Consider the following 23,570-nt stretch of genomic DNA (forward strand, 5'->3'; position numbering starts at 1 on the left):
TCTTTGCTGTTGGTTCAATGCATTTTTTAAGCTTCGACGGGCGACTTATAATCAAAAAAAGAAGAAGATTAATATGCTTTTTACTGTATTTTTTTTTAGTGGTCGCTCTATGTCCAGTATCTATCCATTGTACTCCTTTGTTTTCCTCTATATTAATCAGATCTAAAATGTCCTTTGATGTATTTATTAAAAAAAAGGCAAATCATCCAACTACCAAGTAAACCGGTGTTTTTTTTCTTAAAAAAAAAGAGGAAGGCAAATCACCCCATTCTTTCTCTCCCCTCGTCCAAGCCTCGGCCTCTTTATAACCCCTGCCACCAAATCTCGCCCGTCCACCAAACCCGCCTGCCAACCCCAAATCTCCCACTGCAGCTCTCGAATCTTCCCCGAGCATCGACCATGTCGGCCTACTGCGGAAAGTACAAGGGTACGCGATCCATCCCCTTCCTTCCTCCTCCTCCCTTACCTCCCTCGTCCTTCTCTCGACACGTCGGCGATTTGATCTGTCCCGCGTCGCGTGTAGATCCGTTACCCGTTCGGCGTTCGCCATGACTAGATCTACCGACGCTCGCGAGTCCGATGTATCCGTACGCGCCGGTGCTTTGTATCTGCTTGGTTCTAGCGGTTACGCCGTGTTTTCGAATGGATTTAGGCACCTCCTGTTAGATCGAGTGCTTTGGGTTCCCCAGTCGCGTCAGCTGATGCGCTGCATCCTGATGATTCTGTAACTTCTGATGCTGCTAGTCCATGCTAGTGATTATTTTGTATGAATTTTGATTGTACCAGCGTTCCTTTTTTTTTCGAAAGTACTTTTTTTTTTGTTTAGGTTGGTAGATTCCCTTGCTCCATCTGTACATGTTGCTGTTTTTGTTCGTTGTAGTGGTAATGATGCTTTTAGTTATTGATGAAGATTGCACCTGTAAATCTAGATCTATGTACATCCTAGTGCGTTCTGTGTTTTTCTATGTTGCCCCTGCCCGTGTTCACCACCTTGTGCTGTTGTGCCGATACTTTTTTTGAGAAATTGTCAAAAATTCATAGTCAGTTGTCAGAATTATGTTAGTCTTTTTTTTTTGAGTGTTAGAATAATGTTAGTCAGTTTGTTGTGCATGTGTTGTTAGCTAAAGCTGTGAATGGTTACACTCAACTTCTGCACTTCTGTAGATTTTAGCACGATCTGAATAGTTATGACAATTGATCTTAAATACTGATGGTGGTTATCCTGCAGATGAGCTCATCAAGAACGCTGCCTACATTGGCACCCCTGGCAAGGGTATCCTCGCTGCCGATGAGTCCACGGGCACCATCGGCAAGCGCTTCGCCAGCATCAATGTTGAGAATGTTGAGGACAACCGTCGCGCCCTCCGTGAGCTCCTCTTCTGCACCCCTGGTGCCCTTCAGTACCTCAGCGGTGTGATCCTCTTTGAGGAGACCCTGTACCAGAGCACCAAGGGTGGCAAGCCGTTCGTTGACATCCTCAAGGAGGGCAATGTCCTCCCAGGCATCAAGGTGGACAAGGGTACCGTCGAGCTCGCTGGAACCAACGGTGAGACCACCACCCAGGGCTTTGATGACCTTGGCAAGCGCTGCGCCAAGTACTACGAGGCTGGTGCCCGCTTTGCCAAGTGGCGTGCCGTTCTCAAGATTGGCCCAACCGAGCCATCACAGCTTTCTATCAACCAGAATGCTCAGGGTCTGGCTCGTTATGCCATCATCTGCCAGGAGAACGGTCTGGTGCCCATTGTCGAGCCTGAGATCCTTGTTGATGGACCTCATGACATTGACCGCTGTGCTTACGTCACTGAGATGGTCCTTGCTGCCTGCTACAAGGCCCTCAACGACCAGCATGTCCTCCTTGAGGGTACCCTCCTGAAGCCCAACATGGTTACCCCTGGTTCTGACGCCAAGAAGGTGACCCCCGAGGTCATTGCTGAGTACACCGTCCGCACCCTCCAGAGGACTGTCCCTGCTGCTGTCCCTGCCATCGTCTTCCTCTCCGGTGGACAGAGCGAGGAGGAGGCAACCCTGAACCTGAATGCCATGAACAAGCTCCAGACCAAGAAGCCCTGGAACCTTTCCTTCTCCTTCGGACGTGCCCTCCAGCAGAGCACCCTCAAGGCCTGGTCTGGCAAGGCGGAGAACGAGGAGAAGGCCAGGAAGGCGTTCCTGGTGAGGTGCAAGGCCAACTCCGAGGCCACCCTTGGCACCTACAAGGGTGATGCCACCCTCGGCGAGGGTGCCTCTGAGAGCCTCCACGTCAAGGACTACAAGTATTGACCTGCCTTCGGTGGTATGGCCCGTTTGGGCGTCCTGCTTACCAGTATTATCGTTTGGTTTTTCAGAGTCCTGATATATCCTTTGGATATCGAACCTAGTATGGAACCTGTGCTCTCAAAATACCATAGGTAGTTTGTTTTTGGGGTCGAATATCCTGTTTTTGGAGTTGAATGCCAAGTGGTACCGCATATCGTAAATTGGAGCAGCAGGTTTTGTTCTATGGTCCTGTAATTTGGCTGCTACAATGGCAAAACCTGTTATATCTGCTGAGTAGTGATTACACATGTCTTGAGTTGCTCTATTTTGATTGTGTTGTATCGGCTATTTTTTCTTCCGTTGCTGCACTTGCTTAAGCAATCTTTCAGTTTCCTCTTATGCACTTTCGTGTATGCTCATGAAATTGAAATTGCTTAATTTTCTTTCATTTGTTACACTAGACTGGAGCAATATTTCAAGTTTCTCTTAAGCTGAAACCAAAACTTGTAATTTTTTACATCAAGGTTTTTTGTATCAGGTTTTTGTTTTATGCTCATGTAAGGCTGTAACCTACACATGTGTTCAGTCAGCTATACTAGTTTATCTCAACAGCGCTGTTGGTTTTCGATCGGAGCATTGCTTGGTTTTGCCTTCTGATTGAAAGAGAACATCCAACCCAGAGCAAGGACAGCACTAAATGGTACTCCCTCTGTAAAGAAATACAGGAGCATTTAGTTCACAAAGTAGTGATCTAAACGCTCTTGTATTTCTTTATGGAAGGAGTAAGTTTCATCACCACGTACATTTACAGCAATCCTATTTTTATTTCAATGGCAGCAACTGACACCTGACGCTATAATCGCCGCTATTTCTTCATCAAAGTCACGGGCAGATGTTTAAGTTTCTCAAGAGGTTTGTTAAACTTAAACTTATCTGACAAATGGGGTGGTGCATAAATCTTGGACTGCAATCAGAAACCAAACTTGAAATTTCCGTATATGCTCTTGAAACCGAGCCCTAGATTGCAAGGTTGCCTGTAAACCTGAGAATGGTTTCACATTTAAACCATACCCATTCATTTATCTTTCAAAACCATACTTGAACCATACCCATTTAGTGTTATTTTTAGCCCAACCAAAATCAAACCCATTATTTTTTTCACCCAAACCAATTTAAACCCAAAACATAACCATGGGTTTAAACCCAACACATAATCATGGGTTTGCTTTAATGTACATATGATTACATAAATTGACATGTTAAGAAACAAATGAGATAGAGAAGGCATAAGTGCATCTACAACGGTTTAGAAACAAAGTAATCCTTGAGATACAGTCAACACACAGCAAGAGGCAAAAAGAATATGCCCATGGTTGAAAAGCTCACTAACAAGTGTATTAAAACCAAATTGCTTAGTGAAAGCACAAGAAAAACTTTCGATTTTCATATGATGTTTTCCCATAATACATAATTACATAGTGCATTACAGCATGCACGCGGATCAAAGATACTCGTTCTCGGTCGTCGTTGATTATTACATATAACCAATGCATAGATACCGGTTTGAACCCATAGTTTATAACCGCTAATAACCAAACCGTTTAAACCATAACCAACTATAACCAAACTGGTTTTTCCACATACCCAAACCAAAACCAAACTAAAAAAATCTCAATCCAATAAAACCTGAACCAATTAAACCCAAAGTAAAAAACCAAACATTTACATCCGACTTTTTAATAACCATTCTCACATTTAGTTCCATGTGCACGTGTGCATCCTCTGCACGGGCGATAGTTGACTAACTAGGCAGCAGGTATTTTGTTGCTTACGAAGTTACGATGGTAGTGCACACGTGTATTCAGTCAGCTCGTTTTTGTTTGCAGCACTTTTTTTGACTTTTGTTTGGACGATTGAATAATATTACATCGTCCCAAACTTGTTGTTTTCGATTTGTCCGAGTCAACTAACATTTGCCTTGACGGAGAAGTTCAATACTAGTTGGTATCGTCAACACAACAGTTTGTTCTGATTGAACGATTCACTAGTGCAGTAGTTTTTTAGTTAGTGCCTTCTGATTGAAGAGATCATCCAACTTGAGAGAGAGTAGTGCTATAGTTTGCCAATCATGGTTTGATCGTTTCGGGGTTCTCTTTTTCTTGCCGAGATATAGCTTTGGTTATGTATGACTTTGTTATTTGCCGACGTATTTTTTTTTCTTTTTTAAAAAGGAGGCTGAGCCCCGTCCTCTGCATCGAGAGATGCATACGGTCATATATTATAAACCAAAATAAGTCTCCATTGAGTACAATAAGTCTGAAGCAAAGAGAAAAACAGCGATACAAGGCACCACTCATGCCCAAACCGAAGATGGTAAAAATATAGATGACTACACCTATCCTATTAACGTGCCGCCATCCAAACCGGTTGAAGATACCCTGTGCTACCATCTCCCATCGGACACACCCAGTAACCATAGGCTCCCTGGCGTCCACAGGAGTGAGTGATGACCAAGTGCGGATCAATGCGGTAGCCCTGTGAATAACCTGCAAGAAGTGAAAGTCGCGTTGTCTGTTAAACACCAAGTCATTCCTGCAATTCCATATTGCCCACAACAGTGCACAAGACCCCACGCGAATAAGTTTAGCAAAATGTACATCAACCTCTTTTAGCCACATCCCGAATAACGTGGTTATACTGTTAGGAGGAGTGATGTTAAAAGCAATATGTAGCGAGCGCCAAACCAGTTTAGCCATTGGACAATGAAGAAAGAGGTGTTGTATGGTTTCTTTATCCGGACAGAAACTGCATCTAGAATTACCATTCCAATTCCGCTTGGCAAGATTATCCTTTGTTAGAATTACCCCTTTATGAACAAACCACATAAAGACTTTGATTCTAAGTGGGACTTTGACCTTCCAAATATGAGCCGATTTTGGAATAGGTGCGGAATCGATGAGATTCATATACATAGATTGAACCGTGAATATTCCATTGCTAGTCAACTTCCAATATACACGGTCAGGATTGTGAGAAAGGTTAACATCCATCAACCTTCTCACAAGATGCATCCAACTAATCCATCTATTTCCAATAAGAGATCTGCGGAATTGAATATTAAGAGGAATCTCGTTAAGTATTGACGCAACTGATGTCTGTCGCCGTTGTGCAATATGGTACAGCTGCGGATATTGAAATGCTAGAGGCATCTCCCCTAACCAAGTATCTTCCCAGAAGCTAGTGGATTCACCATTACCTATGATGAACCTAGTTCTACGGAAGAAAGCATTTTTAGTCCTCATCAACCCCCAGAAAGGAGAGTCTGTTGGATGAGCTGTTACCTGCGACAAGGATTTGTTGTGTAAGTACTTGTTCTTCAAAATTTGTACCCACATACCATCTGTTTCCGAAGATAGTCGAAACAGCCATCTGCTGAGTAGACATCTGTTTTTGATCTCTAAATTTTCAATTCCTAAACCTCCTTGATCCTTGGGTCTGCAGATAATATCCCATCTAGTAAGCCTATACTTGGTCTTAAGCTCATCACTTTGCCAAAAGAAACGGGATCGATAAAAATCCAGTCTTTTACGTACCCCAACGGAAACTTCGAAGAAGGATAGGAGAAACATGGACATACTCGTTAATACTGAATTAGTCAGCACTAGCCGTCCTCCATAAGAAAGAATCTTTCCTTTCCAGCAACTCAACTTCAACCATGGAAGCAGAAACGTATTTATTTTTGTATGTGTGCGTTTGATTTAAAATTTAACCTTTTCCAACACTTCATGCTGTAGTTTGTAAGTCAAAGACATAAGTTTAAGTTTGACAGGGTACCCATGGAAGCAGTGCTTCTCTGATCATTTCAAAATCATTCTCGTTTGCTTTTTTCACGTTTCTAGCGCAAACTTAACTTGATTCATATAAACAACCGATGTATTGTTATATCCTCCCTCCAATCCATAATAAGTGTCGTGGTTTTAGTGGGAGTACCACATGTGATGTGGTGCATAAATTTTGAACTTGTACCATAAAAACTATGCTGCACAACATAACTCCCCCCGCAACAAAGGAAAGAAGCAGTAGCAGATTCATGAAGAGCTCTTTTTCTACCAATTGTGGTGACACACACACAGATTGACTCATTACCCAGCACCTGTTCTTTTTTAATTATAGCTTGGCAATTTGCCAGAGCGTCGATACGAAACAAGTAAAAACCTTCACCAGGGATCCATCAAACACTTCTTCTTCTGTACACTTATTACCACAACGATGCGATTGCGCAAAGCCAGAGCAACAAATAATGGCGCTTGGCAAACGGACTGACTGCTTCGGCCCCGGCTTCGCTTGCCAGACTCGATCTGCGGAGGATGGTCGGCTGCCGGAGAACCCTTGTACTGTAAGTACATCATCGCTCTCTCCTGTTTCCAGCCGGAGCGTCGCTAGACTAGGTAGTCATAGTAGACCAGCAGGAGGTTGTCGGGGACGATGAGGGGCAGGCTGTCGATGAAGCTGTGGAAGTGCCTCACGTTCTCCTTCTCCAGGGTCACGGGGTCGATCACGTCGTCGTCGCCGGTGAGCACCCACAGGTCCCTGGACTGGACTCTCTTCAGGCTTCCGCGGCAGAAAGGGCACGACTGAGACCTTGTGTACCTGTAACCATGATGCATATTAGATGTTCGGTTTGATGACATTTGCAGCAAACAGAGAGCACAGCAGAAAATATGTTTTCACTGGACATTGTTTGAACAGAGTTCAGGGCCGATATCTAACACGCTACTGTATCTCCAGTTCCCTATATTGCAAAATTAGCTTCGGAGAAAGGCAGATATTTGATGCTCAAAAGGAAGCCAGTAAATAGAACCTTTTTCCCTAGTTATAGAAACTTGGCAATCACTTCAATGGTTAGAATGTTCAGCGTCAGGCCACTACAGGGTAATAGCCATAGGCCAGTTACCAAAAGTATCTACAGCTACAATCACAACAAACCGCGTGAGTCTGAAGTAATGCTGTTAGAGAAGCCATTGACTGCTCCCAACACTGTAATGAAGCGGCCAGTTCATTATCATTATAACAACAACTTGCCATGTGCAAAACCTATGACACGCACGAAGCCTTGCAGATAACACTTGCCTTGGTACACAAGCATGATCTGCCAGCTAAGGAAACGTAATTAGTATTAGAATGTCACATTTAAATATCCTCCACGCCCCCTTGCACTTATCCCTTCAAGTTTGTGTTGTGCTATTGACAATTGCCACTGGTAATGCATACTCCTATTGGCTTTTTTTTATGGACGCAGTTTCCAGGTTGTCTCATTTCCATAGTACCACTGATAAAATATAGTCAATTGTATTTAGTGTGACAAACAGCAGGGCTTTAAGAATGGTATGAAGTACCACAACTGCCCATTAAACTCAAAACATAAATACAGTGCCTAATTAAAAGGGACAACCGAATGTGTCTCTTCAGTATGGCATAAAGTTGGAATGATTGGATTATATGTAAGTAGTTGACAAATAAAAGGCCAATAAGAAACACTGCAAGTCCAGACAGCTAATCAAGTGTCCAGTGCAAGCAAGACAAAACAATCTGAACAGATTGCAGTGCTGCAGACAACAGTGAATCAGCGCCTGAAGTTCGGCTAAATGGAGTTGGAGAGCAATAAAATGCAGAACTGTATGCATCAAATACTACTCCCTCCATATCAAAATATAAGACTTTTTTTACACTGTCAAAGTGCGAAAAGGCTTCCCTATATTTTGATACAGAGGGGGTACTACTGTTGGGTTGTTGAACTACTCTCTCCCTACCCCTACCAACACTGAATTGAGTAGGAGCAGCTCACAAACAGCGCCAAGGTTGTAAAGTGAGCTGAACAATTAACTTATTCGCACAATACAAACGCATTGTTAGAACCCGTGATTCCAAAGCTGTCGCTGCCCACGCGATCCCTCACATATTTATCTCTTAAATTGACCTTATCTCGAAGCTCTTTCAACCACTAGCAATTTTCAACATTAGCGTGTTACGTGGGTACTATAAATGATAAAATATATATGGTGCTGATTAAATACGCCTCAAACGGATAAGAGCAAGGGGAACCAGGGGGCAATTACCAATCTCGGTAACAGTTGATGCACATGGCATGGTTGCAGTTGGGAAGGACCATCTTGGTGCAGGTCTCCAAGCAAATGCCGCACTCATCTTCCCTCTCGGCGTCCTTGTCACCGGCGTAAAGCTTCCGGCCGCCGCTGACGCCGTCCCCCTTGCACCACCCTTTCTCCTTGCCGCAGTCTTTCGCCATGACGTTCTCCTCAATTTGTTGCAAGTAGGGGTATATTATGGCTGCATTCCACGGCACATCAGAAGCACATGGTATCAGCGCAAAATAAAGGCCTAGAACTGAAGAAATTCCTCGAGTATGTGCTTGCTATGCATACCGTAGAATTCTTTGAGGCTCGCTCGCCTTTCTATGGTGGATATGGATGCATCCCCATCAACATAAACCTGCAGTGAGGCCAAAGCATCTAAAAACATCACCATCATGGAGCAAAAAGGTAATAATCATCTGGAAATGAAATTCAGCTCATAAATTCCAGGGCCTGCAGCAAGACTGAATGCAATCCTACCTTGTAGACAAGAACCTCCAGGAGGCCCAGGTAGCTGGGGAGGGTGTAGGAGAGGGAGCAGCTGCAGTCCATCCACTGGATAAGGTTGAGGATGATTGGAGCCATGGAGCTGTAGGACAGCCTCATCTGCACGCAGGTGCCGCCATAGGCCCTGTGGATAGCATGCGCCCTGCAAAAAAGAAGCACCGATTCATCAAAACATGCCCACGGACATGGATTCAACACCCCCACAAACTGCCCCAAACATGTCAAAACAGGGACCAAAAACAGCCATGAACCAAAAGGGGAACCTTTCCCTTTCTACCCCCTTTTTTTCCGGAAAAACCAAGTACAGAAAGAGAACCAACGCCCAGAATCAAGAAAAACATGGAGGAAGAAGAGGAGGATTTTCTTACAGGGTGTTGGCGTGGTGGATATCGGCTTCGAGGGCCTTGAGGGAGCCCCTGAGGGACAGCGGCCGGCCGCCGTGAAGCATGGCTCTTCTCCGGCAATCCGAGAAAACCCCCTGCGGCTGCCGGGGACCGGTATGGTTCGGAGAGAGACTTGGGCGAGGGGGAGAGGCGCTCGAGGAAGCAAGAGGCGACCCGGCTACCAAGCCAAGCAAGAAGAAGACCCTGACCACGGAGCAAGCTGTGCTGTTGGGGTGTGGGTGCGGGGGGGAAAGGTAGCCTTGGGGAAGCTGTGAGGGGTGAGGGAGGAGGAGCTTTTGTCCTGCGGCTTCGGTCCCCTCGGTTTTATAACGGGAGGGCCGTGCTGTGCTGCAACCTGTGGCTGCTTTGCTTTTGCTTTGTTTTTTTGCTTCCATTTCCATGGTTGCTTGAGGGCTTGAGGGGGAATGCTTGGGAATAAAGAAAGTGGAGGAGACAAAGGGAGAGGGAAAGCCTACACAAATAAGGCATGGAGGAGCAGTTATGAGCCTAATCTACTTGTTTCCACTATTGTAGTCGTACAATTGTCTCTTGATTCTTTTTTCTTAATAGCAATTTACCTGTGAATTTTTGCGTGCGTCCGTCGATTTTCGGATGGCGGCGACTCGAGGAGCGCAAACAATGAGGCGTTGATCCGACGAGGTTGTGTCGGAACCTCGTCGGAAGATGGGGGGCAGTGATGGAAGCCGTAGCGAACCGCGACGTCTCAGATAGGCGAGGAAGCATGTTGACTGATGCGGGTGTGGGGATGTTGGTGTCGAAAAACATGAGGTTTGTGGTGGGGAAGGGGTAGAGATGGTCTTGGGCGACAGAGACACGACGATGCACTACGACGATGGAAGGGTGGGGCGCCGACACGACCGCATAGAGGTTGGGGGAGGTCGACGGTTAGGGATGGGTTGAAGGGCGACAGCGCGGGGAAGAAGAAAAGGGGGAAGAAGATGAACAGTGCATTTTTGGTTGGTGGTTTTTGTACTGGCGACAAAACTTTTTAAGTACATGATGTATATGTGCTCCTTTTTTTTGGCATTTTTTGTTGTACCAATTGATTGTTTATTTAAAAACTCTCGTGAAACTAAAAAATATGTCTGATGGTTTTATTTGCTAATTGTCATGTACCCATAAATTTCACGTGTGTGAGTTGATATTCGGATGAGCTCAAAGATATGACGATGTGAGTAGCGACATCGACAAGCGTTGACCCTGACGCGCCCATGCCAGGACCTCGCTAAAACAAGGACCATGCAGTCGCGCGGGGGGTGGGGGGGGGGGTCAACTGTTCGGGCTAGATTGGAGGCGACGCTGGGAGGAAGAAGAAAATGAGAAATAAGATGAATAGTGCACCGTTGTTTAGTGATATTTAGTCATTGAGGACATTTTTTTTGACATGTAGATAGGCACTTCCAACTTTTTGATATATTTTTTTTCTTGTACCTATTTATTCTTCATTTAGAGATTGGCATGAAACTAAAAAAAATGCTCAAAAAGTCTCAATAATAAGAGTTTTGAGGGGAAATATTGAAACGGAAAGAGATGGGAAGGAAAAAAAAATGGGAGTAGATAGATATATGGATTGGTGATGGATGGCGATAATGAGGCGTTGGAGGAGGAAGGGCGCAGATGACATTCGGAAAAGAAAGGTGGGGGAGGTGGCTGGCTGGCCCTATCCACTACCAGCAGCACGCTGGGACCCGCCGCCGGTTTCCCCAGGGCCCACTTTCTTTATCGGTGTGATTCAACCAATAGAGATGTTAATCATATTCAAATTCCTTTTGAAACCCATTCATGCTGAAACCCGCAGGAGTCCATTAAAACCAAATACACATACTGTTAAGGTACTTTAGCCATCCTGCTGTTAAGATATTTTGATGCTCAGAGGATATTTTTTTTTCACCGTTTACGTGGCTTTGCTACGGTGGATAACTGATCGATGACGAGGTCTGTGAGCATGGGCAGGCAACGGGAAAGGTCGGCACTGTTTCTAGATCTTTGGCCGGCGGGACCCGCGGATCCCCACTACGGGAAAAAGGCCATCGCATTCAGAGATCACTTGATCAGTCTATCAAGAATATCTCTCGTTCGGCCCGCGGGACCGGTCGGCCCATCCGAGCCTGAGGATGAGGGCACTGCCTGTGTCATCCTCTCCTGCTTTATCCTCCCAGATTCCGTTTTACCCCTACATTTCTGGCTCCTGTCCTGTCCTGTCCCTCCCACGCGAAATATTCATCGTCCCCCGAAACTTTATTGGCTCGAAATTTATGTTCCCTCCGTTGTTTTAGAATAAGCATCGCAGATTTAGTAGTAGTATTAAGTTTGTGTTAACTTAAAAAACAGCGACACTTGTTTCGAAACGGAGGGAGTGTTATCTTGGGAAAAGTTCATGGGTTGATTATGATTCTTATGGGAACATCGCAATTATTATCGGAGGAGGAGTGTACACGGCGATGGAAGCCCGGTGGCTGCTTGAGCACGGCCGCCGACCATGCTTGGGATCCAAGGAAGAAAGGGGGAAAAGGTAGAAAATACGAGTACTTTTCGGCGCGTACTGGCTCGATCACGGGTGAGGGGAGGCCGTGGGGCGATGACCACGCCGCATCATCACGGCGGCAGCTCCTTAATCCCGGGTTGAAAAGTTCCTGTTTCCTTGTGTATGGCGTGCTCGGGAGGAGTCACGGCTCGCAGCTGTGGTCTGTTGTCGCATCGTTACTTTCCATTCCATTTCTTGGACGGCTCTTCTTAGGCTTCCGGCCCTTTGCAGCTGCAAGGTCCGGGCATGCCGCACCGAAAGGGCCTTTGGAGCTTGGACCGGAGCATCCGCTTTCTTTTCTCGACCGGTCGAGAACAGCTATTTGTGTGGACGCATAATCTTATTGGATTTCTTTATTATTTTGATTATTAGTAGTAGTAGTATATCAACCGCCTGGATTGATTGATTCGTCGGGGTTCCCGATGTGGCATGACGAAAGGGATTGCCTCAGCCCCGACCTCCATCCAAAAGACCAAAACCCAAACCCTGCCTGGGTTTGTTTAGCAATTGGCAGGTACGGCCACGGGAGATGCCTTCCAGCCGCGAGCACACGTTTTGTTCCGTTGGACGGACGGACCTCGAGTCACCCGCGGCCGGCGGCGGCGGCCAAGGAAGGAAGGAACGAGCACACGCCGCCCCGCCTCGCCTCGCCTCGCGTGGAGCCCGCGCAGCCAGCAACCGACCGAATCCGGAGGAGGGTAGTACGCGGCGGCGGCGCGGCGATAAGGATCGCGAAACCAATCGGATCGGATCGGACCGGATCGGCCAGGACGCGTCACGCTCGGGTCAGCCGGGCCGGCGGGCTTATCGCGCGCAACGCAAGCCGCCGAGCCCACGCCGCGCATCGTCGGACGCTGCTCGTATGGTTCTGGAATAGCGGCATGGGCAGGTGGTGAGTGGCGGTTGGTTGTCTGATTGGGTTGGGGGCAGGAGCGAGTTTGAGCCGGAAGCTTTGCTTGCGGGCCGGAAGGGGCTACGTGGACGCTCTCTGGGACGCTACAGTTAGCCTCTCTCTCATTATTTTGGTGTGTGCGTGCGGGATTGACCAACTGGTCGCTCTCGTGATGCTCTCCGGGACGTTGATGGTGTTGAGTGGATGGAGCAGGAAGCGAAACCTCATTAAGAGCAACTCTAAGGAATTTCCAAAATTCTAGGCCTCCATAATAGGTTTAGAGAGACCTTTAGTAATGATTTTTTTTCTTTTCTCCTCGCCTATGCCACATGCTACCGCTCCGCTCCCAACCGTCAAATGCCATGCTCATGGGCGCTCTGACCACGTACACCGCCTCTCTCTGTTGTCGTGAGTTTATGGACTTGGGGTCGAATGAAAGTAACCGAAGGCTCTATTTCAATGTTCATCGAAATAAACAACCGTTTTGAAAAGTAACCGCTTTAAGCAATCGTTCCTTAATAATTTTGTGCAAGATAAATATTACATCGATCCGTTTTCTTAAGAAATGCAGTGATACATTAACATTGACACATTCATGTCAGTATGTGTCTCCTTTGCCCATTTAAGAAATGTAGTACATATGGTGGCCATTATGTGTCAAGTTGATGCATTGTTTGCCCATTCGAGAATTGTAATACATATGATGGGTTACGCGGCAACCAAACTTCATTTTGCTGGGATCTTTGTTATCTAATTCATATGATGAACGAAACATGTTTAGGTTCTAACCATTCCCTCACATTTACAATGTTGTGCCTCATTCTCCTACATTAGAAACAAATTTTTATACCCGTTATGTTTGTGTTCATAGTGTCAAATCAAACATCTTTTATACCCATCGAAATTCATGTGAAAGTTCTCTAGTCGAGAAGGATGTCTAAACATTGTAACAAACTTTTTCTTATACGCGGTTTGACTAAGTAACAAATAGTGTAACATATACATTATTATGACATATCATTTATTGGCACAATGACGCAACCTCGACTACGATCAACTGTACATAAACACAATGCACATCGATCCCATTCGTTCGTGCTCTCCTCCTCCAACACGTGGTGGGATGATTCCTCTTCTTGCCCTTGGGTTGAGTTTTTACCGAGAGATCGACATTTTGTGTGATTATTGCATATGATTCTTGTTTAACCATGTTTTTCTTCGCTCTTCTTCTGTGCTTGTACATATACTCTAGAGAAATGGATCTATGTGTGATTTAGAATAACTTTTTTACATTCTTGGATGTTGTTTTGATTTAGTTTGTACTATGGATTCTACAATGCTAGCAATTCGGTGAAGTTTAAATCACCGACTCTAGGTGGAATAGCAATGTCTTGACCAATTATTTATATTAAACATTTGTACTTAGGTTAGACATTAAAATTAACAGTGTTCATAAAATTAAATACACATAAATTTATTTAAACGGGGAATAATCAAGTTCTTTTTTGGACACTAAATCTTAAAAGGGCCATTAATTAGACATAGTCCTCCACATACAAGAATATCATATAAAAATAAAAACTGGAATATCTCCATACGTAGATTAATATGTGAAATTTAAGCCAAATTATTTGTGTATATGTATGTTTATGTTCATCCCATATATTTTAAAATGTGTCTCTCGATAGGTCTAAGGTGTGTATTGTTAACAAATATCGTTGACAGGGGGTTGTAGAATGTACAATTCTTTTTCTTAACCTAGTGTAAGTGCATCTAGTGCGAGCCTTTGTTGATTTTAGAGTATTTGAAGACAAACGTGGTTGAGGGGCTAATGTGTTTGTGAGAGTTCATAGGATAACATAGATTGAAGTCCGTGAAGATTTGGTTTAACCATCGAATACGACCCCTAAAAATGTCCGAAGACATTGAAGATGGCTAAAGCCATTGGTGGTACGCGAAGATAATCGCTTGAAGATAATGAAACGCAAAGACGAAGTCTTTTTGTTGTTTTGTTTCGTCTTTCCCGAGTCATAGGAACCATTGTACTGTTAAGTAGGGTCGAGGTGATCGAAATGAGAAGCTGACGTGATGCTCAACCCAAATACCTATGTCTTCGAGTGAAGACAATAAGAGGAAATTTCTTCGAGAGTTGGTTGAGTCGACATTTCTTGTAGCCCAAGTAATGTTGCCGCGCGAGTCTTTGAAATCCAAGCATTGTGACACGTGTTGGTTGGCCATTGATCTAGGTACATTTCGGTCATATCGTGTCGGGTTGCATGTTGGCTATAAATAGCCCATCCCCTCCATCAAAAGTTGGTGGCTGCTCAGAGTTAGATACGACTCATGTCGTTTTGGAGAAACCCACCTCGACGACATTGGGAGAGAGCTATCTTGTGAGGATAAACCCAAACACCTAGAGCCAAAGCGTTTGAGCATCACCAAAGTCATTCTGTTCCGAGTGAACCAAAGACTTGTTACACTTGAAGACTGTGATCTTCCATATGCTTAGGCATTGTGATCTAGGGCATCCAAGAGTCATTGTGGATTGTCAGATGACCGAGTTTGTACGAGTTTCAGAAGTATACCACAAAGACTTACCCGAGCAATTGGGTGAGGTCTAAGTGACCTTGGCTCAAGGGGAACAAGGCCAAGATGAGGTTTTATGAGTTAAAACTCAGCCTCCCCAACCAGGAAAATAACCTTCTTGTGACTAAAAGATCTCTACTAAGACTAACTTAGTTGTTCCTTTATCTAAGCAGCCCCTAGTTTTTATTTACGTGTTATTTATTTTCTTGCAAACATATCCTATCACGCCTACACAGTATTTTTAGTTTCATACTTGTTCTAGGTAAAGCGGGCGTTAAGCGTGCGTAGAGTTGTATTGGTGGTCGATAGAACTTGAGGGAATATTTGGTCTACCTTTAGCTCCTCGTTGGGTTCGACACTCTTACTTATCGAGAAAGATTACAATTGATCCCCTGTACTTGTGGGTTATCACGCAGCAGCCCACGACGTGGGTAACTCTTCTTCTGATCCGACCATTCAAGGTCGTGTTCTTCTTCGGCGGCCAGTAGCTTGGTCCTCCTGTTGTTTATAGTGTCTTGTTCGGCTTGGAGTTGACGCTCCTTTGCCTTTAAGCTTCTAGCGGCGGCTAGGAGTAGCTGCCGAAATTCTTCCTGACCTCCAAGGTCATCGGGAACTGTGAAGTCTTCGTCTTCCGGGTAGTCGCTGACAGGGGAGGTAATCATCGTCGTCCGACCTATTGATGTCATCGGAATCGTCCTGCTCCTAGGGTTTGTCTGCATCCTCTAGCTGATGTTCTGGAATTCCGAGGTTACCATGGTCCTTTGAGGTTTTGTTTTCCCAAGTGCCTTGTGCAGAGACTTTTCGCTTGTTCGCCTTAGCACGCTTACGCTGCTTTCGGCGCTTTGAATTCTCCTCCCGGGACTTGTCATCGTTTGGCTGAGGGGGGAGGTCGCCGTTGTCACTGGGCACGTCCACCATGTGACGCCATAAGTGGAAGTTGCGGCCCATCGCCGTGTATTTGTTGGAGTGGTTTCGTCGGCCTCGTCGTCCATTCCCTCAAGCTCCTCGGAGCCGTAGTCTAACGAATCGGTTAAATCTTCGACAGTCGCTACCAAGTGGGTGGTTGGTGGGCCGTAAAAGTCCCCATATTCTGAGCCGTAATGTGAGTGGGTCGGGCTGGTTGAGATGTGCAACGATTGGATCTGGCCGAGCACGTCGTTTAATGTCGAGAGCTCGTCCACGTACATCGTCGGATGGTTTTCAGAGATAACCTCCGGGGCCCCCATGAGGGAGGCGTGCTCGGCCAAAGCCGTTTATTGTGATTCAGGTGTCCGTGCCGGATCCGATCTAGGGGCCGACTCTTTAAAAGAGAGGGATCCAAGGACACGGACGAACGCGGGACCTGAAATTAAAGCTTCGGGTTTTTTGACCTAATTGGCCGAAGCCGGGATTCTTGCGAGGACTGAATCGGTCCACGGACGGGTTGGGAGTTCGAGACGCCCTGACCTCGTTTGTTGATCGGGGATGAAACCTCCGATCTGGCCCAGGCGGCCAACTAGGTCGGCACGCAGCGCAATGCTGCCGAACGAGAGAACCTGCCCGGGGACATGTGATTATGTCGCTGACGATTAAGCGAGCCATCGATCTTCTCAGCAATCCAAGAGTGGGACTCTCAATGAAAGCACCAATGTCGGTGTCAGAACTGACAGATCTCGGGTAGGGGGGTCCCGAACTGTGGACCTTGGATCGATGGGTTGTAGGAAGAAGGGGGAGACAACGGTTTACCCAGGTTCGGGCCCTCCTATGGAGGTAATACCCTACATCCTGCTTGATTGTATTGATGAAGATGATTACAGAGTTGATCTACCTCGAGATCGTATATGCTAAACCCTAGATGATTCAACCTCCTCTACACAGAAGGGGTCCTTGGTTTATATAGACACCAGGGACCCTAGGGTTTACAAGTTACCGACTATAATCGGGAATAGATGAGCCGACCTAGTCTTTCTAAGCTTGAAGTACACGCCAAACTTCGGGATATTCCTTCTAGAGTAGAGGTCGTCATAAGGCTCGGTCTTCTATAGTGCGGCCCAATGGGCCCACCCGGTATTGAAAAACCGACCGCTCGAGGACCCCAGAATCCTGGACTCCCTCAGCGGGCAAGGGAGAGGGAAGCGGAGCAGTCCACGCGTCGACGCCTCGGGATGCCGGCGGAGCCTGAAAAGGACGAACACCTCCTTGCATGAGTATACCCGTCGGTCCCTCATGATGGTGGAGACGGACGCTCAGGGCCTCTCATGGAAGAACGCCAAGGCGCTTCGAGCAGTCGGAGCGTGAGGCGCGGGAGCTAGCGGAGGAGAAGGCCCAGCTCACGAAGATTAAGTGGGAGCAGGAGACGGTCATCCGACAGATGAAGGGCCTTATCGTTCTCTCGGACCGACTCCGACAACAGCGACAACGGCACCTCGTCCTCCGACCCTCCTCCAGCTGTGCCGTCGATTCGAAGGGCAAAGGGTCGGCGATGAAGTGGTGATCTGCCCCCTACTCTCCCCTCCCTAAGCAATGTTTATATAGTTTTTAGTAGTAGTATTTTAAGAAGTATGCCCGATGAAATGGAGATAATCTTTTGACTGATGTTTGATGTCCTTTTGAAGCTGATTGATTTTATGTTGGCGATGTATCAGGTGAAAACGCCTATTCAGTGAAAATCTAGAAACTATTGTTCTAGGGCGTGAGATCGGCAACCTACAGTGACAGGATCAGAGGTGGGATTGCCTCCAGATCCACTTAAGAGTGTTTTGCAGATAGCCCCTCTCTCCTTAATTATAGGCAAATTATTTGGGAGGTCCTGCGTCGTTCTTCTTTGGTAAGTGCCCATCTGTTTCTGTTACATATGTAGTCGCGTCTTGGCTAATGGAAACTGTCGCCGTTGTTAGCAGCTGATGCTGCCGCAGCAGCCGTTGGCACTTTCACACAGAGCTCAACCACGGACGCCGCTCGATGGCGAATCCCGCCGCCGCAGGGAGTTCCCCTCGAGCGAGAAGGGTGAGTTGGTCGCCGACGTTGATGGGAGAATAGACCCGCTATCGGACGCAACGGCGGCTCGACGAGCATGATTCTGCCTCACGTGATGGTGTGTGCTCACTCGCACAGTGAGCCGCTTCCAGCCGGATGATTATTTTTCTCCCTTGAACTAAATATATTTGTTCTTTAGAATCTCGTGCGACCCATGCTTTCTTGGTGTAAATCGGCGATGTTTGGTGCCGCGAAAGTGGAACTCCTGATTCTCTATTTTGAATCGCTGTGAACGGGAATGCATCTGATATGAAGTTTCTGAATAACAGCTTCTGAACTCGTACGCATTCAACGAGCAAGCACAACAAAACTGCGTGGCGTCGATTCAGCGGCATCATTGGTTCTAAAGTCGGTCGGCGACCGACTCGATCGGCTCCTCCACGGCCCTCAAGGGAATCTTCCTTTAGTGTTAAGGAATCTTCCAAACAACCTCATGCGTTCGCCATCGAGTGACGGTGGCGGAGGTTCAGCCCCATGCGGCAGTGGCGGCAGGAGCTTGCATCGGCGGCGACGACAGCTCCCGGTGAATACAAACAAACGGGTCGAGGAGAAGGATGCAGGACCCAAACAATTTGCCTACAATTAAGGAGAGAGGGGTTATCTGCAAAACACTCTTAAGTGGATCTGGAGGCAATCCCACCTGTGATCCTGTCATCGTAGGCTGCCGATCTCACGGCCTAGAACAATAGTTTTCAGATTTTCATTGATTAGGCGTTTTCACCTGATACATCGCCTTTTATGTTTGTGTGCTTTCAATTTTGTTGTCTCATGTTTAATCACGCATAGAATAACTCAATGATGTAGGGATAGTATGGATATAGAATATAGGATATGAAATATATGAACGTAAAAAGAAAAGAATATGAGGTGCGTTTGATCAATACCCGCGAACACGTCTCGACGCATTTGTGAATTGTCGAGGGGTCGAATTTGCAAGTCCAACAGTATGCACCTGGGCCTCCTCTTTACGATTTTGCGGCGGTCTATCCTCGGCTGGAAAGGTCTAGATATTGGCATGGGCACTTGGGCAGTGGTGGCCGTGGTTGGTGCAGGAACGGGTTTGAGGCTGAAGCTTTCTTTGCTTGCGAGCCGGCCGGCCGGCCGATCCTCTTGTGTGTGCGCGTGGGATTAAAGCCGTCCGTCGCCGCCGTGGTGTGCTTGGTGTTGAGTGGATGGAGTAGGAAGCAAAAGCTCGCTTTGATCGGCTTAATAATGCCTCGTCGCGCTGGCTGATGCCGGAGCGCGACACGTATGTGGAATCGTGGATCCGGTGGAACGCTGACGAGTAGGCAGGTACTATAGTACGGCCGCCGCCCTGCTTTGTTAACTGTCTGAAAGTTCGTTGTCTGATTCACTTCGGTTGAATTTATAAGGCTGGTTGTAATGGTAGTATCATATACTAGTACTCCCTCTGTTCCTAAATACTTTCTCTGTTCCTAAATATAAGTCTTTCTAGAGATTCAACTAATGGACTACATACGGATGCATATAGACATACTTTAGGGTATAGATTCATTCATTTTGCTCCGTATGTAGACATCTAGTGAAATATCTTAAAAGACTTATATTTTGATACGGAGGGAGTATAAGTCTTTCTAAAGATTTCACTAATGGGCTACATACGGATGTATATAGACATACTTTAGAGTATAGATTCAATCATTTTGTTCCGTATATAGACTCCTTAGTGAAATCGCTTAAAAGACTTATATTTAGGAACGGAGGGAGTACCATGCATATGATACTAGTATATGATACCATATCCCTAATGCATGGTATCATATATTAGTATCATAGGATATGTCATTTATTGTCATGCAAGACACATAGTAGCATATCATTTAATATGATACGGTATCATGATATGATACTCAACCATCTCTTTCTTCATTTAATTCTATGTCATCTCATCAAAATTGTCTAGTTGGCATGCATGATACTACATATGATATTCGCATTACGGATAGTCTAAGAGTAATTTATATTAATAAGGCTGGTTGTAATGGGTAGTATCATATAATACTAGTGTATGATACCATATCCGTAATGCGGAGTATGTTAGTATCATAGGATAGTTCATTCATTGTCATGCAAGACACATATTAGCACATTATTTAATATGACACAGTATCATAAAAACAAGTACAATAAAGCTGAGTCAGTTGGCTATAAGGAATAACTAATATATTTTTATTTAGTTAGAGGAAAGAGAAGATGAGAGAGAAGGTAAGCGGGCTCTTAGCTAAAAGCCAGCTCTAGCACGTGCTCCTAAGTATTTTGTGAGTATGAAAGATGGGTTATATAATAAAAAAGTAGTACACCTTTGCAATGAACTATTGTACATGCTAGCTATAAGATGAGTTATAGATGACATGACAATGACTTATAGCCAACAACTGGCTATACTATTGTACTTGCTCTAATATGATACTCACCCCCCTTTCTTCATTTAATTCTATGTCACCTCATCGAAATTGCTTAGTTGGCATGCATGACACTCCCTACTTTCCGGTTTATAGGGCTCATCTCTAAAATTTCAGATTTTCATTATACTAGGCTCATTTTGAGTCTAGTTGAGTTAAAGTGCTTTGAGTCTCACACCATATTTAATTCATAGAGATAAGGGAAAGCAAATTAGTGGCTATGCATGCATCTTTTTCTACATGCATCATGCAAGTCCAATGAAAGAGAGGATCTATATTTATTGCCTCGAAAATTGAATATGTGAGATACATTTCATTGGCTAGTTAGAACTAGTGGCATCCACTCACAATTCATCTTGGTTGATGAGATTTCAGATTTGGACCCTATAAATCGGAAAGGAGGAAGTAGATACTCCCATTACGGTCAGCCTAACATACATGCTATACTAGAGTATGTTACTACCTATATAGTGGATAACAATATCCACGACCTAAATAATTGCAGGACATATTCATACGTAGTTCGGTTAAATCTACATTTAATACTTTCTCTATACCTAAATTATTATAGTTAAAGAAAATTAGTTTAGTCCTTTTCAACTACAATTATTTAGATACGGAGTTTGTTTATTAGGTTCTAGACTTTTTTTTTTTTGAAAGCGTTATGTTACAGTAACATATCATATTATTCTAAACACCTCTTTTCTTATTAAATACATGTTACTTAAGTAAAATTGTTTTGAAATGTGTTATGTTACTAGATATATTACATCACTATGACCAGCCTAAAAGCATTGTATTTTTTGTCGTCAGTACTCCTATAAGTTGTTTTAAATGTTTTAGTATGGATTACATAGGGATCGAACATGAGTAAACAAACACATATACACATGTTTTTTTTCCTTAAATAGAACATTTCATAATAATAGTGAACATATGCAGTACAAATTCCTCTCCTTTAGGTGAAGGTCAGCGACTCTTGGCTGTTTCTCAAACATGAGCGATCCATCCATCTCGGACGATAATCCAAGTTTCAAGCGGCACACTCTCGGGGGCGACAAAGTCAATACTCCCATGGCAGAGGCAGAGGCAGACGTCCCAACCAAAAAGAGCCCGGACAACGCTTGATGATGATGATTAGTTAAATGAACCAAGAATCTTGCAGTTTGACAAATTCGTGTTGCGCGCGCGGACGGGATGGATCAATTCTTCCGTCTCCATTATCATGTCTCCGTTTGCCTAAGACTAATCCCGTCGCGTGGACCACCGCTCGGTCGCTCTCGCTAGCTAATCAAGCCACCTCCGACATAGGCGAACGAATAATTCTCAAAACTTCCCCGGGACGGCGAAGAACCGCGTGCGCTCTGCCTTTGGATCCATGGTGGATTAGGTTAGGTGAAACGTGCCATCACCATGAATTGTTAATACCTTGTGCCTGAAAGAAATGCTATCCGTTTGGTCGATGCACCGGACCTCCAGCGAGCCGTTCGCGTTCATATCTAAGGATGTGTTTGGTTAGAAAGAGATTCATGTATGTGCATCTCGATCAGCCCCCCTGCCTCTTGCCACGGAGACGTGTGCGCTGCCCGTGCCCCAACTTGTTCCCCGTACGGAACATTTTCATCCGATTTGTCACGAACAATCATGGGAGCCTCTGAATACTCGCCACCGTAAATCATGTCCTAGTGTTTGACGAGCTGTAAAGGGTCCGTCCATGCAAAAGGCCAGGAGCCGTGCCTGGCGCCAGTGGCCGCTGCCACGCACGATCGGTCGACGATTCACTGCACTGCACACCGCGCATCGCACTAGCAAGGTTTCTCCGAAAGGCGCGGCGGCCACTAGCGAGCAATCGAGCGAGCGAGCAAAGCGGCCGGTGCGAGCGACGGTTCAACGGACGACATCATTCGCCGGCCGGCAAACGCATGCCTCGTCCGTGCCGGCGCCGGCGGGACCCCAGGAGAGACCGTGCGGCCGTTTGGAGCGGGCCGGTCGCAAGCGGACAAGTTTGACGGTGTTTACCACCACCAGCACCGCGGAATAAAGCGGATCCACTAATCTGATCTTACTTTACTTTCTTTATATGGTTGTTGTTAATCACCTGGGTGGACTATGCAGACACTTCCTTTCACATTCATGTGCGGTGCGGCAGATGAATCTGGACCGGAGTTGATCCTGCGTTTTGGTCCAAAGTTATTCAGGGAGCGGAAAAAACATGTCGAGTCGTGTCTTTGCTTCTCCTTTTTCCCTGTTCTTCTCCGGCGGCATGCTATCCTAATTAGTCCTTAACTCTTAACTCCCACCGGTAACGCCACTATGGGCTTTGATTTTGGACTTTGGAGCGGAGCTAGCGACCGCTGACGCTGAACCCATGACTAGCAACCTTGGATTAAACACACGGACAGCAGCGTCCACACCTTGACGGCCGCCACGCCGCGCCGTCCGTGTGGCATCCGTCGTCGCCATCGTGTATGAGCTCCACGTCTCGCTGTTCCGCGCAACGCTCTGTCACGCGCCCCTCGCCACCGGCCATGTCGCGCTCGGCGTTGCCGCCGTGCCGTCGTGGACGCCGAGGTCGCCGGCACGGCATCTTCACCGGAGCTCGGTGCGTCGTCCTGGGTGGTTCATTGGCGTTTCCTCGAACTAGATCGTCCATGGAATCGTCCATCGGATTGCGTCGGATCGAGGACATGATGCATGACGTAGCAGCGTGTCACCGATCGCTATCTGTCCAACCGTGCTCGTCGGGAAGCTGCGAGTCGATCTGCTGCTGCTCACGTGGAGTGGTCGCGTCGTCTGCTTATGTTGATCGTCTCGTTG

General features: G+C 46.0%; 2 protein-coding genes across 2 annotated transcripts; one reads left to right on the forward strand and one right to left on the reverse strand.

Annotated features, from left to right (window-relative positions):
* Positions 1-318: 318 nt before the first annotated feature.
* Positions 319-2,578, forward strand: LOC123445016 (fructose-bisphosphate aldolase 1, cytoplasmic-like). The gene is made up of 2 exons (XM_045121930.1): positions 319-427; positions 1,229-2,578. The coding sequence occupies exons 1-2, from the start codon at positions 400-402 to the stop codon at positions 2,275-2,277; spliced, it is 1,077 nt and encodes a 358-aa protein (XP_044977865.1). The 5' UTR covers positions 319-399; the 3' UTR covers positions 2,278-2,578.
* A 3,762-nt stretch (positions 2,579-6,340) lies between these two features.
* Positions 6,341-10,051, reverse strand: LOC123445017 (E3 ubiquitin-protein ligase AIRP2-like). Its single transcript, XM_045121931.1, has 6 exons — positions 9,871-10,051; positions 9,278-9,764; positions 8,883-9,051; positions 8,694-8,760; positions 8,370-8,598; positions 6,341-6,903 (listed from the first exon to the last, which is right to left on the reverse strand). Exons 1-6 carry the CDS (start codon positions 10,034-10,036, stop codon positions 6,693-6,695), a joined length of 1,329 nt encoding a protein of 442 aa, XP_044977866.1. The 5' UTR covers positions 10,037-10,051; the 3' UTR covers positions 6,341-6,692.
* Positions 10,052-23,570: the final 13,519 nt, after the last annotated feature.

The sequence above is a fragment of the Hordeum vulgare genome, chromosome 3H, assembly GCF_904849725.1.
Source record: "Hordeum vulgare subsp. vulgare chromosome 3H, MorexV3_pseudomolecules_assembly, whole genome shotgun sequence".
Classification (NCBI taxonomy): domain Eukaryota; kingdom Viridiplantae; phylum Streptophyta; class Magnoliopsida; order Poales; family Poaceae; genus Hordeum; species Hordeum vulgare.